At 40.0% G+C, this 17,207-nt stretch overlaps 2 protein-coding genes across 2 annotated transcripts; one reads left to right on the top strand and one right to left on the bottom strand.

The window, feature by feature from the left end:
- Positions 1-1,322: 1,322 nt before the first annotated feature.
- Positions 1,323-3,990, top strand: LOC145490094 (galanin receptor type 1-like). Its single transcript, XM_081469198.1, has one exon. It carries the CDS (start codon positions 1,859-1,861, stop codon positions 3,314-3,316), a length of 1,458 nt encoding a protein of 485 aa, XP_081325324.1. The 5' UTR covers positions 1,323-1,858; the 3' UTR covers positions 3,317-3,990.
- Positions 3,991-7,846: 3,856 nt separating this feature from the next.
- Positions 7,847-15,504, bottom strand: LOC145490501 (astacin-like metalloendopeptidase). The gene is made up of 8 exons (XM_081469607.1): positions 15,408-15,504; positions 14,699-14,887; positions 13,963-14,151; positions 13,406-13,520; positions 12,868-13,052; positions 11,835-12,053; positions 11,027-11,197; positions 7,847-8,483 (listed from the first exon to the last, which is right to left on the bottom strand). Exons 1-8 carry the CDS (start codon positions 15,502-15,504, stop codon positions 8,308-8,310), a joined length of 1,341 nt encoding a protein of 446 aa, XP_081325733.1. The 3' UTR covers positions 7,847-8,307.
- Positions 15,505-17,207: the final 1,703 nt, after the last annotated feature.

The raw sequence follows: 17,207 nt of genomic DNA, 5'->3' as shown, positions 1-17,207 counted from the left end.
ACATGTGAATGCAACATATCAAGCAATTGGTGAGGTTTGCAACCTCATAATTTGCTCATTTCAAACCCTGGGCTTGTATTTGCTTTGTAAGAAAAATGCTTGGGTTTTAGATTTGTGAGGGATGCTGCGCCTAAAGAACTCGGAAAGAATTTGGGTGTCCACGGGAACAGCACATGACAAAGCTCTCTAAACGATATGAAAGACACAACAAATTCTGTAGTCTTTAATGAACATTGCAAGTTTCTTAGTAAACTGCAACGATATACAACAGAAAGGCAAGTTCTCAAGTTATATGTCTTATATCTTGTTTTAGGTAAATCTCAGTGAATATGTACATGGAAAAGGGGTTATAATCACAATTTTTTCGCGTCTGAGATATGGGGGAGTTATTTTCCGATTACGGGAAAGATTATTTCTCCGCTACAAACAATTCTTCTTTTCTCATAAATTATGCTTGGAAACTTGCTTTATCCCTTTGTTTGTTGGTTACGTAATATACCCTGAGGTACGTAATTTAAAACAAAGGGAAATGTTCCTTTCTTTCCACAGAGATAAAATAACGAATGTTCGTGTCCAGTAACACGAGACAAAAAAGCTGTGGAGACAATCATCTAAACAGCTGCTTGAGTTTGGTCAAGTGTTTCCTAACCACAAGGAAAAAAAAGAAAGTTTCCTATTTCATGCGTGAAATTTATGCCCCAAAAGAATTTAGTGCAATTTTATGCTTCCAAACGTTTTCGTCCAATGACAGAACGTGTTATTTCTTCTTTATTTCACATATTAAAATATATGAAGTTATTGAAATATTTGCACGCGTAGCTTCGCAAAAAGCCAGACTATACGCAAATTAACATCACGACAAAAAAGTTTATTTTCGCTACTATATTGCGCTCTCGGTGATGGCACAGTGATCTGTTAGAAATTATCATATAATAAGAGACCTTGAGGTAGGTAAATAAACGAGACAATAACTGTCAGAAGAAAAAATGATTTACTACCGCACTACAGAGAACATCCAAATTATGATTGTGGAAATGACAAACAAATGCGAGGATGAATAAAAGAAGCTGCACCGTATCTTTATTTTATTACAATATATTCAAGCAAGAAGTGTCAAGAAAAGATGCTATCATAGTGGAGAACTGAATATTGTTTAATTTTTCCAAAGACTAAACTAAAGCCAAAATACTGATGTGACGAATAGATTTCGAAGTGTACTTTGCAGTTTTTACCTTTCCTTAAAAAAACCCGAACACAGTCTCGTGTATATAGCTTGAGTATAAAAGGCTAAATAAATAAGACTCTATTTAAACCACCTCCGTTGTATTTAAACTGCGGTTTTGCGTTGGGAATTGGCTGTTTTCTCTGAGGCGTTGTGTAGTTAAATTTAATGACGTTCTCAAATTCATCGCCAATGACAATAAAACCGCTTATTTCCAAATTAGTAGGATGTTTTTTTTTTTCCTTTTCTTGGAAGTTGGGGTGCTTCTGTTATCATTAATTCGGGTTTGGAGGCGTTGACAATCCTTGCATGTTTACCAAAAAAAGAGCTGCGGTGTTCTTCTATTCGTGGAGATGCGCTGTTTTCATGCATATGATAAACGCTGTTTCCAAAACACATTAGCTGTTGTCTTTCTAATTCTCCCGGTTGTCCACTCAGCCTTCGTTATTAAGTGAGGATTCTAGGCCATTCAATCCGGGGACAGATGGTCGAGGGCATTTATTTTCACGTCAAAGATAATGACAATTTAAATACGAGGAGCTGCCATTCACTCAGAAAACTCGCGCGCGGGCAAACCGCTTATTAACTCGACACAAGAAGAAGGAAAACATTCTTCTGACGGGTCGCAACAAGTACATGATGAATTCTTCAAGCGTTCTTGCTCGAAGCGTCAACGTTTCGAACGTTATCGCGCTAAATGCGTCTTTAAGCACTTCGAAGGGTTTAACTTTAAACTTAACGGCGCAATCTACGACAAACAAAAGCATTTCCGCAGAAGGATTCGACCGACTTGCTATCGTCCAAATGATGTGTTTTCCTATCATCACTGCTGCAGGATTGATAGGCAATACTCTGATTTGCTTAGCTGTTTTCAAAAGACGCCGTCTCCGTATAACCGACGTCTTCATCCTCAACTTAGCTGCAACTGACTTGGCGACCTGTGTGATTAGTATTCCATTTGACTTTGTGGAGATTTTAATGAAACAGTGGCCTTTTGGCAACGTGCTTTGTAAAACTGTCTACCCGCTGCAGACCATCCTGATGGCGGTCTCGGTGTACACCCTGCTTTTCATGAGCTGGGAGAGGCACCGCTCCGTTATGCCACCGTTAAAGCCAAAACTGAAAGCAAAGCGGGCGGTTGCAGTCGTGTTTTTCTTGTGGATCGCGAGTATTAGCTTAGTCGGTCCGTATATCGCAATTCTCCGGGTTGAAAAGGCCGATGGAAGGGCGGAATGCAGTGAGAGCTGGCCACAGGCATATCACCCTAAAGTGTTCACCTTGGCTGTTTTCATAGCGTTATACGTGCTGCCGCTATTTGTCATCACCGCCAACTACATCAGAATCAGTCAGAAGCTTTGGAGGGACATACAGAGGATGCAGAAGGCGATTGGCGAGAAAAATGGCAACAGTAAAAAGCCACTAACACAAGCAAGAGCGCAGCGAAACATGCGAATTGTTAGGATATTTATCCTTGTGGTGATTGCCTTTTCGTTGTGCATGCTACCAAACCATATCATGTGGATATGGTATGATTTTGGCGCGGGAAGGGAGTACGAGAACTTTAATACCATCATCGTCTTCTGTTTTATCCTGGTGTACTCCAACTCTGCCATCAATCCCTTCATATTTGTGTTCCTTCACAGGCGCTACTGCAAAGGCATGTTCAATTCTTGTAGCGCGCTTAAGGCGTTTGCATCTTCGTGTTTAAAATCGGAGGTGATTCGCGACAATAACTGCAACAGAAAGGGTCACGGCACTACGCGGAGAAAAAAGAAAATACAGAAGAAAAACCGCAAGCCGTACACGATGCAAGTCGAATCGCCTCACAAACTTTACACGGCGAGAAAGGAGTTCTGGAATAATTATTGGCGCCACGAACTCATTCCAAAGTACGAAGCGAGGCGTGATTGCGTGGCGTACAGAAACGTGCGAAACAGTTTTCGGCAATTTAAGGATGCGGAAGATGTTAACGAGGGCGATGACGGTTATGTCGCGCCTCTAGCAACACGAAAAGTCAAGGTAAACTTCGGTGAAGTTGTTCATATTGATGAGCAAAGGCTTCTGCGGCAACCAGCGGGCGAAACGATAATATAGATGACGTTTCAAAATGGATGGAAAAATTAATGATTTTAACTGATCGTTCGCTCTTTAAAGCAAATAAGACGAAAAAAGATAAGAGAGAACGAAAAAAAAAAAAAAAGAAAAAAAAAAGAGCGTATTGTGTAAAGTTACTTAGTAAACCGAAGACAAACTTAGTGCAATTTTGTTTCGATTTCTGAATAAATTGAAATTCTATTGACGCGGAGAAGTATTAAGTTTATTTGTTAGGCAGCGCACAAAGACACACACGGAATATAAAAAAAACATCTGTACCATTGCTGAGACTGATCAATAATCCGCGACAACGAAAAACATAGCTTTGTATGCTTTTCAGAAGACGCACAAAAAGCTTTTCTTCTTCAGCAAAGGTTTGTTTCATTTTTGAGAATGCTAAGCGCCGCTTGGTTCAAGAGCCCGGGCTAATCTTCGTCGTAAAATAAGATTTTCCCATTGTTCGAGTCTCACTCTACCTCCCTAGCGGCGTGTCTTTGTTTCTTTAATACACAACCGCCGCGCTTCGAGCTGTTAAGTGCTAATACAATGTTGAAAATAAAAAAAATAAAAAATGACGCCAAGGAGTTTAGTATTATGAGTTTCACTTTAACAAGAGAAATTGGAAACGCTAGTGATCCGATGCGACCCTGTGGCACCCACAACAATAAATATTGATTAATTGCATTCGACTTTGACGAACTCCCAGCGCAAAAAGCGCTTAAAAAAAAATCAAACTCTCAAAGTTGTAGAGCAGTTCGACCTATTGAATGGTGTCAAATTAGTAAATGTTTACACAGAAGGTTTGTCTTTAAAGGTCTGTTCTGCATAGCACCTAGAGAGGAGGAAATCGGAAGTATCTTTTTTTTTCTTTTTTTCACTGATCTAGGTCACGTACTGTTTTTTCAGTATAGCACAAGAACTTCCTATCTCATAAGTTTTTCGGCGTCTTATAGCTTAATTGCTTGCCAGACTCATAAATTGTTTCTCTTTGCGAAAATAGAGCCAAAATTAAAGCAGTACTTTACATATTATTTTTCTTTGTAAACTGTGATATCATTAAGACAAATGTTTACAATTGCTTTTCCTGTTTTTAAATCGCGAAATGGATAAAATAAAACTACCGCGCGAGAACGGACGTCAAGTTTTCCATCGGCTCTCGATCAACCGTCTGTTATTTCAATTCAAGACTATTTCCATCTCTCCTTAGCCTACGTTTAAAAGAAAACTTTTTGTGAACAACTCCAAACAGAACGTAGAGCTTGGAGTGGGTTTCTTTATTACTGCATTTCCCAGTGTCTTTGCGAATTACATAATAGCATTTAATATGAAAAAAATGTCCAGTATTTTCTTTGCCGTTGCAGTCATGAAATGTTAGATCCACACGCGGCGCGACATACAAATACATCAAAATTTTATCTTCGTACCGGAAAAATAAAACGAGCTTTTGAAATATGTCTCTTTACATCCGATCCTAGTGGTCTCCTTGTCCGCAAGAGTGAACAACACGTTCGCATTCGGTAAACCGGGTCGCAGATTAACGTGAACGTTCAAATGATAGCTGTTGGAAGTTTATTAATAGTTTGGGTTGAGTTACTTGCAATTGCAAATAGACATCAGTAATTTACAACGAGTGCATGTCGAAAAAAAGGCACGTTAGCTAAAGGAAAGACACGCTATCGCATCAGATAAAAACTCTTCTATGTTTTTCTTGGTTTGCCTATGAACTAGCTGTTGAAACATGTCTCTTTGCATCCGATCGTCCTTACCCGCAAAACATAGCAGAGATGACAGTTTTAAAAGTACATTCTGACTGTGTCAGTACAGCAACGTGATCAACGCTGAATAATGATTGATAAATGTAAATTAATTAACATCATTTGCAAAGGTTGTAAGGTAGAAGACTGAGTTGCAATTAATTAACGTCGACACGATATTTTCAAAACATCCCTCATTATAGTAGACAAAAATAATCTCGTTTTCAATTCCAAAAGACAAAGCTTATAAAGCTACATGATCACGCGAGCTATAAATCAAGCTCGGAAACACTCCTCGAGATTTTATATATGATTTTCCCTGCCCTCTCTCAGATTGACAGCTCATCTCAAGCAAGAGGTCATGGTATCTTCAGTCTTGGTAATAGTAAAAATAAAAATAAAAAATGGTTTCTTCGAAAAACCATCATCAAACTCCAGATCAGACCGTTCCTTAAGTATTTCAGACCGAATTGTTAACATTAATATAAACGGTCAAACCACCACTTTTTGTCGCCGCTCGTATCTATGTAGCATATTTAGGAACTACCACCCTCTTCTGGGAATATTCAAACTTTTGAGTGATGATGGCCCTACTGGTTGTGTACTAAGTTTCCCTCAGGGCGGTTTCTTGTCATATTGAGAACGAATATGCATAGCTACAGCTGTATGTACAAAGGTCATGTGTCAAAGAATACTCATTCTGGTTCGTTTTTTTTTTGTTTTTTTTTTCATAAATCTTCTCGAATTTCCTTGGAGACCAAAATTGAGCTGTTTTTCTTTTCTTCTTCTTCTTCTTAAAATAGAATCTTTGAAAGATTTGACCCTTTTTTTTTTCAATGGTCAAGTCAAGTCTGAAATACGTAAAGTATGGTCGACCACATATTTAAATTGTCTGAGCCTTTGATGCCTAAAATGATTGTACGGCGGGAGCTTTGCTTTCACTTTGCATTCGTGAAATTTATTCACTCATCTATTTCTCGAAATGTGTAAAAACTTGGACTTTGAATATGTCTTTGAACACATAAAATACCGTAGTTAGGTTGATGAGTGGGTGTAAAAGCGTTATCTGAGTGGAGCCTGTGTAGAATAGCGACATGCATGCGGTGTACACTTTGTAGCCGATATCGAGATTGGCAAATTAATCTATAAGAAGACAAAACATCTTGAAGATTAATTCAGTTAAGAAGGACAGTTTCCGCTGCGCTTGTTGTATTTATAGATGAATGTATCTTTAGATCAAATTTGACTTGTTTGTTCGATATCGCGTTAGTTATAAACATGTTCGCAGACTTGATGAGCTGCATGAACAAGAAACAGTGAAATGTGTTTTCCACGCTCCATTTTTTTGCTCCCTTTACGACCCGTTCACACTACGCCGGAGGAATTTGAAAACTGAGGTTTCACTCCGAAAACGCAACAAATGTTTTCCGTGCGCACTTCGCCGGAGGATTTGAAAACTGAGGTTTCACTATCACGTGAAAACAGCCCAAACATGATTATTGGGATCTTATCGTTTTCGAAAAGCACCGTTTTCAAAATGTTTTCCGTTCACACGAAAACGCAAAGCCAGCGTTTTCAAAATCCTCCAGCCTGAAGAGAGTTATCGAAAAGCTGAGTTTCGTGACGGATTAGTGTAAAAGGTTGGCCTAACCGTAGAAATAAAGCTGCGTTTTCAACTTTCTCCGGCGTAGTGCGGACAAGGCCTAATAAATCCACCATGCGCTATTGATGTTAAGAGCGATTTTGCATAGTCCACTTCACCCACATGTCAGCATGAGCAGGTATATATTCACATTAATTAAGACAAAAAAAAAAAAAAGAAAAAGTGAAGCCTTGGAGCCGACTGGCTCATAGCTACCGGAGCTTATCCCGGTTTCTGTAGCATGAAGCGGCTAGGAGTATTTCTACTTCCCCTGGACGGGATGCTAGTCCATCGCAGGTCACTACCCCGCAATTTGTTAGGTTTCCCCAACAATTCGCCAGTACCCATTTATTCTCCTGGGTGGAGAGAGGCACTGTGAGAGTTAAGTGTCTTGCCCAAGAACACAACACAGTGTCCCCGGCTAAGGCTCGAACCTGGACCGCTCGCTCTGGGGACGAGCGTACTAACCATGAGGCCACTGCGCCTCCTTCCCAATTAAGGCAAACTAAGGGAAAAAATGGCTTAAAATGGGGAGATCTATGACAGCTTTCTTCAGGGTCATGGCTAGTAACGGGAAAACCGAGGTTTTTGTTGTTTTTCTGGCTATTTATGGCTCTGCTCTTTGCATAGTGATGATGTTTTCAAAGGTAAGCATTGCATTCTTGCAGCATTATAGTAGACAGTGGTACAATTTTATATGAGTTGCTTTGGGGACTTTACATGAAATAAAAGGCTTGGCAACTGAGTTAAATAAGTCCGGATATATCTACGCGCGCGGCAAGCATGCCTGGGGGGTGAGGGGGAACCATTACAAACTAATAAAAGTTGCTTTAATAGCTGTGTATAATCGAGCACTCAAACATAATTTTGGTATGGATATTAAAGTGTTACGATGATTTTCTGAAAAGTGTCTCAATTTTTCAAGCATTTGCCCTCTAGCAGAGCAGATGCCGCTAATTTGAATTATAATTTGAAAATCGTTACGGCGGCTGTCGCGAATAAGGCTTATTAATAAAATACTTTCTCATAAAAATCTTTTGAATTCACATCTGGCCATGAATATTGTAGCTTTGATCCACCGACGTTAGTTATAAACAATGTCCGCTTATGTTAAGGTCTTTAACTTTATTGAGGGTTCAACATAGGTTTGGCAGGATGCGGGAAGAAAGTAAAATTGGAGGCGGGATGCGGGTTGAGAGGAATTTTCATAGCTGGATGCGGGGTGAAAATACTTCAGCGGAAACAGGATTTGCTCATTGTGAAAGGTGGGATGCGAGATAGTTTTAAAAATTTACGGCGGGAAGCGGGATGGAGAATAGAAAATCGCAGTTTACGGACGTTACGTGGAGAGTTGCGATTCTAACCAGGCGGGATTGGGATAAACATTCTGAGTGGGGCGTGATGGGGGGATTAAGTCAAGAACAGAAGCGGAGGCTCTTATTTGCCATGTCCTAGTCGAAGGAAAAATATACCTTTTATCGGTTGGAAATCGCCTCCCTTTAGACACTAAGCAACATTTCCCACTGGTTTATAATAAAATAAACCAATCCGAATACTTTTTACAAATTAAGACGCTTGTTTTTCTTATTTCTCCGCTAACAGTTACGTTTCATGCAGTGTTCAGTCTGAACACTGCTTCCAAGGCACCTTTCCCCGCCATACTTTGGGGGTGGATCGTCGCAAAGTCTCGATCTGGTACGCAGGCCAGGTCCACAAGTCGTTCCACAGAAAGACCAAGCAGTCCAACGACCCCAGTGACCTTGTACCGGAGCTGAAACAAACATTTATTGATCGATTTACTGAGATACCGAAGTTGCTTTTAATTTTTCCGCAAAATGTAACACATAACAAGAATGTAGATCCTAGCAACTAGTTTTATAAGAAATTTCGGAGATACGACACACATACATTGTTTCTTACGAAACAAAGAGGATTGTCTATCCTAGGAGAGGATCAGCTTAACACCTTATATCACCTCAATATTCACAAACAATTTACATCAAAGGAGGCTGAGAGGATAGTTTGAACAAACACCAGAGTGTTCGAAATCCGAATAAGCTAACCCAGGATTCGAGAGAGGTTTGATTTCAGTTTTGTAACTTTTCAGTGAGGTTTTCTTTTTATATTGATTATCCTTCAGTTTTGAATCTCAAACCACACAAAACATAACAAGTGAAAAACATTTTTATGCAAGAAAAATTAAAACTTCGGTTAGCTTTTAATCCTGGGTTAGCATTAATCGGCTTTCGAAAAACCCGGCCTAGCGACGAATAATCTTAACACTTCATGCTCCCATAAAAAGGCATCTGTTTTTCCACTTTCACATATTGCAATTGATTGATGCTATTGCGATCAAAATGCCATGATTGGTGATTATTATAAAATCTCAAAAAACAGTAAGTGAACAACAATGAGTCGGACCCCGTTTTACGGACCCCTCGTTATTACGGGGGAAAATGGCTTTGATCTCCCGCTGATACAGGTTAACCAACTAATCGCGAACGTCGCTAAAATTCGGAAACCTTTTGCCCAAAAAAGGAATCATTGTTAAAAATCTCCCAAATAATCCAAATCGTAATTAACTGATAAGGCGGCGCAAAACTTTGTTTTCAGTTCGGCAGCTGAAAACAAAATTTTAATTAAAATTCACAAATTAATCATGAACAGGAGCCATAATCGGGGTCCCCGATTATGGCTCCTGTCATGAATCAAGCGCCCAACATATTAACTGAGGCATCAACAAACTAGCCAAAAGTTAAAAAAAAATTAAAAATGACATATGTCGATGACTTAAAAATTTCAACTTGCCGCTAACCCCGAGGGGGGGGGGGGGGGGGGTTACTGCCAGAAAAATTGGGTGGGGGTGTGCGGCCCGCCTCCCAAAACCCTTACCCTATTTATCACCAAAATCTGCGATATTCCCTACCCTACTTATGACCTGACCAAAAATTCGAAACCCTATTCATGACCTGACCCTAAAATCAAAACCCTGTTTCAGACCTGCGTTAAAATTAGTTCCCTAGTTCAGACCGATGTTAAATTACCGTAAACATATTTTGTGAGGGGCATTTGTTGATTTTCTTTTCGATAATGACGAAAAAGTGGCTTCTTCTTAAAAACATACCCATATCAAGGCTAAAGTGCAAAAACCATACCCTATTTATGACCAAAATGGCCAAAATCAGCTAAAATCGATACCCTATTTATGACCGAAACGGCTGAAAAACCATACCCTTTGGGGCCGCACTTACCTATATAGCCCGTATAAGGGAGTACCCCCCCCCCCGGGCCGCTGACAAACGACTTCAATTAAAATTAAAGACCATGATATTGGTCTTTGGTAACTAGCAAATTCGACCTAACTTGCAGCCGCATGCTAACAATTATATTTGCCTCTTTTCTAAACCATAAACAATGTGGTTGAGACTTCATTCGACAAGGGAGTCAAGAAGACACTCCGTGGGGAGCCCACTGACATGCAAATGTTTAAGCAAGCGGCTCTGCGGTTTTTGACGTTTGGGTTAAATCGAAGACTTGTAGTTTTCAGAGCTCGTGAAAGGTTCACCGCGGTAACGGGGACGGTAGTATATTGCTGTTTTCCGTCCTGACTAAAACGCAAAGCTGGCGTATTCAAATTTCTACGGTTGGAAGAGCGCTTTTCAAAAAGCTCCGCTTGCCTGAGGGATTAGTTTGGACGAAAGGCCTAACCGTAGAAATAAAGATGCGTTGTCAAATTTCTCCGGCGTAGTGTGGACGCTGCCTAAGTGTTGGCGTTGCATAAAATGATTTGGCTAAACTGTACCAAATTTGCATTTCCTTTTGCACGTGCCCAATGGACAAAGTAGCAAAAAGTTGCAACCTTCGGTTAATTAGGCGAACGTTTCCTTCCTGCCCCCCACGAAATGACGAATAAAGATTGTTACAAAATTATTATCTAAAACTGCGCTTGTATTGATTTAAATTTCGCGGGTTTTCCGAGCAACCAAACATGTGTTCGCTTGTCGCTACATATCCAGTTCGCATTTGCATTCAAATTCCGTCTTGTTGTTATACTTTATTTTTTTCTATATGACGGTAGATTAGGTTAATGTTTTTCGATCCTACATAACTAAAAGACAACCATCGACCTCATTCTCCCACCTCCGTACTAGCGATGTGACTCAAAAGAGCTCAATCTTTAATAGCATTTGCGTTCTCAAACACGCGCGCTTCCTTGTTCGAGGTAAAAATTAACAAGAATTCAGATAGAAAAAAAGGAATTCATTTTGTATAGCTACGCAATAAACCCAATAGTTTTTCACAAAATGCACTTACCGTAACACTCTTGAAGAGAACACGTCTTTGCCTGTCTTTGGATTCCGTAAAGGCCCGCCCCAGGACATCTCGTTCGATCACGTGCCATGCAGAATCTCTGACGTATTTTGTGACATCTGTCATTACACGGACCAAACTTTGTCCAAGAACTCCAGGCTTTCAAGCTCTTAGCTTTCCGAGATTGAAAGAGAGAAAGAAAGATCCGTTTCCTCGTAAAATAGCCTTACGAACTATTTTCACAGTGACCCCTTTGTTTACATTATTTTTTACCATAATTGCTACTAATCTCGCAATCTGATTGGCTAATTTACCGTTGTCGATAAGAGTCCGGACAACGCTGCTCGCGTCAATGTGTCACGCATAACTTTTTCAGCTCGTGCTCTGAAAAAAAAAAAAAAACATTTTCTTTAACGTCGATATTGTGGTAAAAAACAAATCGAATGTGATGTAGCGTGGCCTACACTCTTATCGACAACGATAAGTGTCATCACAGTGGTCAAATTTGTTGTGGACCCACTCGGCGGCGCATGGTTTTGCCTGACAGAATTTGCTGACTCTCTAATATAACTAACGATACCATTAGCCGACCATCCATTCCGTAGAAAATGTAAAACTACAACTTTAAGCGCATCTGGCCTTCTTAAGACGTAATTTCGCCCAAAACCCAATTTTTTTGGCTTCCTTATTGGCTCAAAGCAACCCCTCGTTTTTAGGTGGAAATTTACTAGTCGCGCGCCTAGATAGGTCCGCACTGCGGGCTAAGCTTTGGAAAGTTTATTCGCGTTGCTTTACTATGTCATATACTCACTTTTACAGTCGTATAGCGCATTCAACTGCTGTATGTCCGTCTCACTGAAGCCCTTTCTCTGACCGAACTGCAAGTTGGGTTGTTTGATGGCCTTTATTGTGCGCTTACCATTCTTGGAGAACGCATGACTCCCATAATGCATCAGGCTTTGGAAGTCGTACATGGCGCCAAGGTAGTCTAGTTTACCATGAGAGTACTTGTTAAAATTGTGAGCTTGACCTGTGACAGTAAGAGTAAGCAATGGAAAAGTTCACCATTACAGAAACTTCGAGTCCCTGGGAGCAGGTATGGCGCAGTGGTGAGAGCACTCGCCTCCCACCAATGTGGCCTGGGTTTGATTCTGGGCCGGTGCCATACGTGGGTTGAGTTTGTTGCTGATTGTCGCCTTTTTCCGAGGGTTTTTCTCTGGGTTTTCAGGTTTTCCTCCCTTCACAAAAACCAACATCTCCAAATTCTAATTCGACCAGGATAGAGCACCCGCATGAAAACCAGCTAAGGCTGATGTGACTTCCTCTCTAAATATTGTAATTTATTTATTCAATATTAGCAAGGAATTAACAAAGATATCTGACTGTTCGTGCCAAAAACCAACAGCATGCGTCAGCTCGTGTATACAGATACAAACAAGCAAACAAATAACATTGCCACAGTGATTATTTTTTTCTGGCTACGAGTCTGTGAATAATGAGTGCTGGTTTATCCAGTATTGAAGATCTTTTAAAAATCAATTCATTAGATCAGTTTATTTGAAATTTAAGATTACGGGTCAGAGTCATGACCAGAAGATGATTGCAATTTCCATACTCATAACAATACAAGCGAAGCACACGAACCACAGAAAGACGAAAAAATAGACGGAACAGACAGTCGTTCAGAGAACTGGACGGACGGACGTACTGATTGACTGACCGGCCATCACACAGATAGACATGCAGCTAGCCAAAGAAACAATTAGACAGGAGGACAGGCAGATAGAAAAACGCGAAACAACTTTCAACTGGGTACAGAGGTGCTTTGTTTTCAGCCAACTCACCCTTGCCGACATTCTCCCACAGCACCTCCACGTACTTATTACGGTCAGTGCGTGACTGTTCGTGCCAAAAGCCCACTGCGTGCATCAGTTCGTGCATTATGATGCCTTTCTTGTCACAACCGGGTCCAACAGACAGGAGCTGGGGGCCTGGTTTAGAGACTTGCTGACCTACTGACGACCAACACCTGAAAGAGTGTTGAGTTCTTAGCGTGGTTGGTGAAAGGCATTGTAATAACGCCAGAAACACGATTTGCGGCAAAGATAGCTTGCGTTTTGGTTTTAACAAATTTTCATTAAAGCATTCAAAGAGTTTCTAAATCTTTCTGCCCAACTAAGTATGATGTCATGAAAAGGCGTCACGTTGCTAAGCAACCTTCGTAAAAAATTGCGGGCTCAGTTCACGAATTACGACTGAATAAGGTACTCAACAGCATTGATTTGAACGAGTTTAAGAAGCTTTCCACTGCTTTTCCAGTAAAAAAATCACTCCTGTGATTCTAACAATAGAGAAGGACGGCATCCAAGATTATATTCTTACCCAGGCCGTTTGACGAACCAGATCCAGTGCCTCTGTTTTTTACGCGGTTTAAAGTGTATACAGGTGTGTCGGTGAAACTCTTTTATGGCGGCCATTATGACTCTTCTGGCGCGAACTGAAAAGGAAGTCTTCAACACTTAAACAACTTTCACCGAACCCATTAAGATTCAAGATCAACCGACCAACTCTCCCTACTGATGGCTACGGATAGATTTCTATGATTAAATGCCAGTTGAAAGAACTGGAAACTAAAATCTTGAAGTAGAAACTGCCAAGTGTAGACTTTCAAGTCGATAAAACTCGGCTATGTTTGGAATGCGCTTGACTATGTTCAGATGTGCTCGACATTCTTCGAGACGTGTTCAGCTACGTTCAGGATATGCTCGGCTACGTCCAGGGTGTGTCTGGCTATGCTGGGGATGTGCTCAAATACTCTTGGAATGTGTTTAGCTATGTTCGGGTTATACTCGACTATGCTCGGGTTACGCTTATGTGCTCGGTTATGTTCGGCCTGCACTCTTGGAATGTTTTGTTCCTTTTAACTTATTAATACTTACACAGAGCTGGTGATATTCTGTACGGCACAACGCGGGTTTTCCACAGTTTTTGCCTGTTTCGAATAGCGTTTCTTTTTATCAAGTCTCTATTTCCTGGACCGTCTGCATCTCCTTCCTCTCTCTGATCAACTTGACGCTTGTCTTCATCAGACAACACGATATCTGCCTCGTAGAGTTTGTCTTTAACACCTGCAAGATTTTGAAAATGTAGATGTGGGATTGTCCACTGTACACCGCTGACACGCGTATAGCATATTGTACTAAAAAAATCGATCTAATAAGGGCAACATTGTTATTTTGTAAAAGCAACGTCGAGTCAGGCGACGCTGGCATAGAAGATGGGAAGCAGAAAAAAACTTTTTCTGCCATTTACGAAATAAGTTACACATTCAAAAATGTGTAACTTAGGTCCGAAGCCCACAGGTATGAGGTACAAAACGTGTGATTTCTTTTCTTCTGTCAGAATGCTGAGCTCATGCAATAGATAATGACAAATTCATACACCCAAGAAGGTTTAAACTGAGTGTTATGTTCAGTTCTAATTTTGAAAACCGCGCGCGGGCTGTACCAAATCAAACACTTGTCTTTCGTTCCCAGTCGCCTCTTCTCTGGCGTGCTGCCTTCCTAAGGTGCTAGGCGCTCCTTATATGATATGGTGGGTGACCGCGCAATTTCCTGTTAATAAATGGGGACTGGAAACAGAGACTGTAAAAATCAAAACAGGAGTAAAACAAACCATCATTCAATCCTTCAATGTTATTTAGCACCGCATCATCTTGCTTGTCCAACTCAAGTGATGTTATCTTTCCACTAATCTTTGCTTCGCCTGTAAATGGAAAAGGTTTGAATGTGTCAGTTAAACATTCGATTTGAATGCTGAGCCAAAGTTGAGTAGTGTTAGAAGAAAAAAGTGTTTGATATGAAACTACGCATTACACAAACAGTTTACCAGACTCATGAAACAATCATAACTGAAAAATTTGTAACGAATACGCACGTCTTCATAAAATATGATAAGGTGCTCTGCCAGATAGTGTAAACATTTCGGGAACTATAATAAATACAAACAAAGCTAAACTTTTAGTTTTTTTCATCTCTTCTCATGCTCTTATGGAAATTTGCATGTTTGGCAATACAGTCTCACTCCAGCGGATGACTTTCCTTTTTCTTACAACCTGTCTTCATAACAGAGCATTTATTGAGTAAAGAGAAATCGAACGTTGATAAATCTATCGAATGAAAGGGAAATTATCGCTAGTTCTGAGCAAGTTAGAGGTAGCCCTCTAAACGTTTTGAAACCCTAATTCAAAATTTTGTTCCAGTTGTGATTTCAGTGTTAGAGAGCAGTGAAAAAAAAAATTGTGTTTTGTCTTCTCTGAGACTTAACTAAGGTAGTTTAATTTAATTGAAGTTTCTGTGATCCGGGAATTTTACAAATTACATACCTGAGATAGAAGTGGGACACGTGACACTGAACCAAACGATGCAGACGAACACAGCGAGGACAGCGGCCATCACTGGACGGCTTCTCGTGGGAATCATTTTGTATAAACATTCCTCGTATTTCAACATTTAAATAAATTTCCTCGAAACCTTCACCTGTTGAGCTGGTTATCTCTATAAGGCACCTGTTCACCGCCTGCTCGTAAAGCATGTCTTGGTCGAGTTTCGTTTAGACAGCATAATCTGTTCGCATTGGTGCGAGTTTGTTTGGCAGAAGGAATCGTCGTATTGATATTTAGAGAAAACAATACCTATTTTGCAGTCCGCCGCACATTTGAAGAAGCTTTCATCACGGAAGCGCTTGTTGAAAGCTTGGCCTTTTTTCAAGTTCATCGTTCTTTGAAGCCTTGTAGCTTTATCGAATGTAAGTCTTCTCAAATTGACCTTCTTAATCAATATTTCTCGATATATTTTTTCAAGATCATGATTTAAAATGGCATTATGCTCTATATCTGTAGTTATCGCTGGAGTATGTCTGTTGGATGTCATGTCCTAGTTTTCCCACATTACTTTGGTACATCTCGCAGTGTCTCAAAACCAGTAAGAGCTCTGTTAAAGCCCTGGGTGTTATTTTGTCACGTCGTTTGTGGGAGAAGGGTGCGGGGATGGGGGTAGCGGGGATGGGGGTAGCGGGGGGAGAGGCTATTAGGCAGGGGGAAACCATTTACATTCGTGAATCAGCCAGCACATGAAAGCGTAAATATGAGTCTGTTTAAAGTTTATTTTCGACAACGAATCTCATCAGAAAAGTGAAATCAAAAAGTACAAGCGGTAAATGTAAAACTTTAAACACGTATGGCTACCTTTTCTGCTCATAAATTTTCTTGGCTATCTATATCATCTTTTGAATGTTATTAAAATTCTGTAATTCCAAATTCTGTAATTTAACGCTTAAAGGTTAAAAAGTTCTACAGTGTTGCAAGACGTTATTAGAGAACGAACATACAAGAGAGGTGACTTATTTGAAAAAAGTTATCTATTGCGATTAAAAAAGATTACCAAATTTTGTGTGCTTTGATCAGGCAGCTTTACCTGACAAAGGTACCATTTCAGGCTGAGCCTCTCTTTAAAGAGTACCCTATGGGAAGAAACCCAATCCCACCTTTGAGTGTAGCTTTATCGAATTCAAGTCTTTCAGTATCATATTCCATTCTGGTTGCTTTGCCGTAAAGAAGAAATTGTTTTGCAATATTTATCGGGCCTGATAGTGAGATAAAGAATTGATTACCTTTGTAAAGCGTCATTGAGCTCTGGAAATGAGCACTGTGTAAATTGATGTATGTTAATTCATGTATATTATTACATTATTACCAATGCCTATTGTTAAGTAAACGAAACTGCGTTTGGACATGTCCATAACAATAACATAACATAACAGATATCATGCATGTCAGCATGTTATCTATTCCTGGCCATTTACTTTTTCATTTTGTCTCTATGCATGTATTTACATTTGTATTTTCACTTGCCTAGTAAAGTATTTATTTGTTTGCATGTTTGCTCAATCAGTTACTTAATTTCTTTTTATTATTATTTAGATCAGGATTTACTTTTTGTACCCGGTATGATCTTATAGATAATATTTGTTAAGGCATTTATCTTTTCGCTTTTTAGTCTTGTTCTTGTTCTTGTTCTTGCTCTCTTGCGCCAGTCACCTAGCCAGCAAAAAAACAAACAAACAAACAAAGTCGCAGTCAACGGTTGTACGAAAGCCGAGGAGGGACTTCAGACTTCAGACTTCA

The sequence above is a fragment of the Orbicella franksi genome, chromosome 6 (genome assembly GCF_964199315.1).
Source record: "Orbicella franksi chromosome 6, jaOrbFran1.1, whole genome shotgun sequence".
Lineage (NCBI taxonomy): Eukaryota > Metazoa > Cnidaria > Anthozoa > Scleractinia > Merulinidae > Orbicella > Orbicella franksi.
Note: the sequence above shows the minus strand (reverse complement) of the source record. Positions and strands in the feature narration are given on the sequence as shown.

What these genes read in the sequence shown, in the direction of transcription:
- LOC145490094 (XM_081469198.1), top strand. Translation starts at nt 1,859, where the DNA reads ATGATGAATTCTTCAAGCGTTCTTGCTCGAAGCGTCAACGTTTCGAAC.
- LOC145490501 (XM_081469607.1), bottom strand. Translation starts at nt 15,504, where the DNA reads ATGATTCCCACGAGAAGCCGTCCAGTGATGGCCGCTGTCCTCGCTGTG. An exon ending in CAGAATATCACCAGCTCTGT is followed by an intron (nt 13,521 to 13,962) that starts GTAAGTATTAAT and finishes CTTCCTTTTCAG; the next exon opens with TTCGCGCCAGAAGAGTCATA. An exon ending in TTCTCTTCAAGAGTGTTACG is followed by an intron (nt 8,484 to 11,026) that starts GTAAGTGCATTT and finishes TGTTTGTTTCAG; the next exon opens with CTCCGGTACAAGGTCACTGG.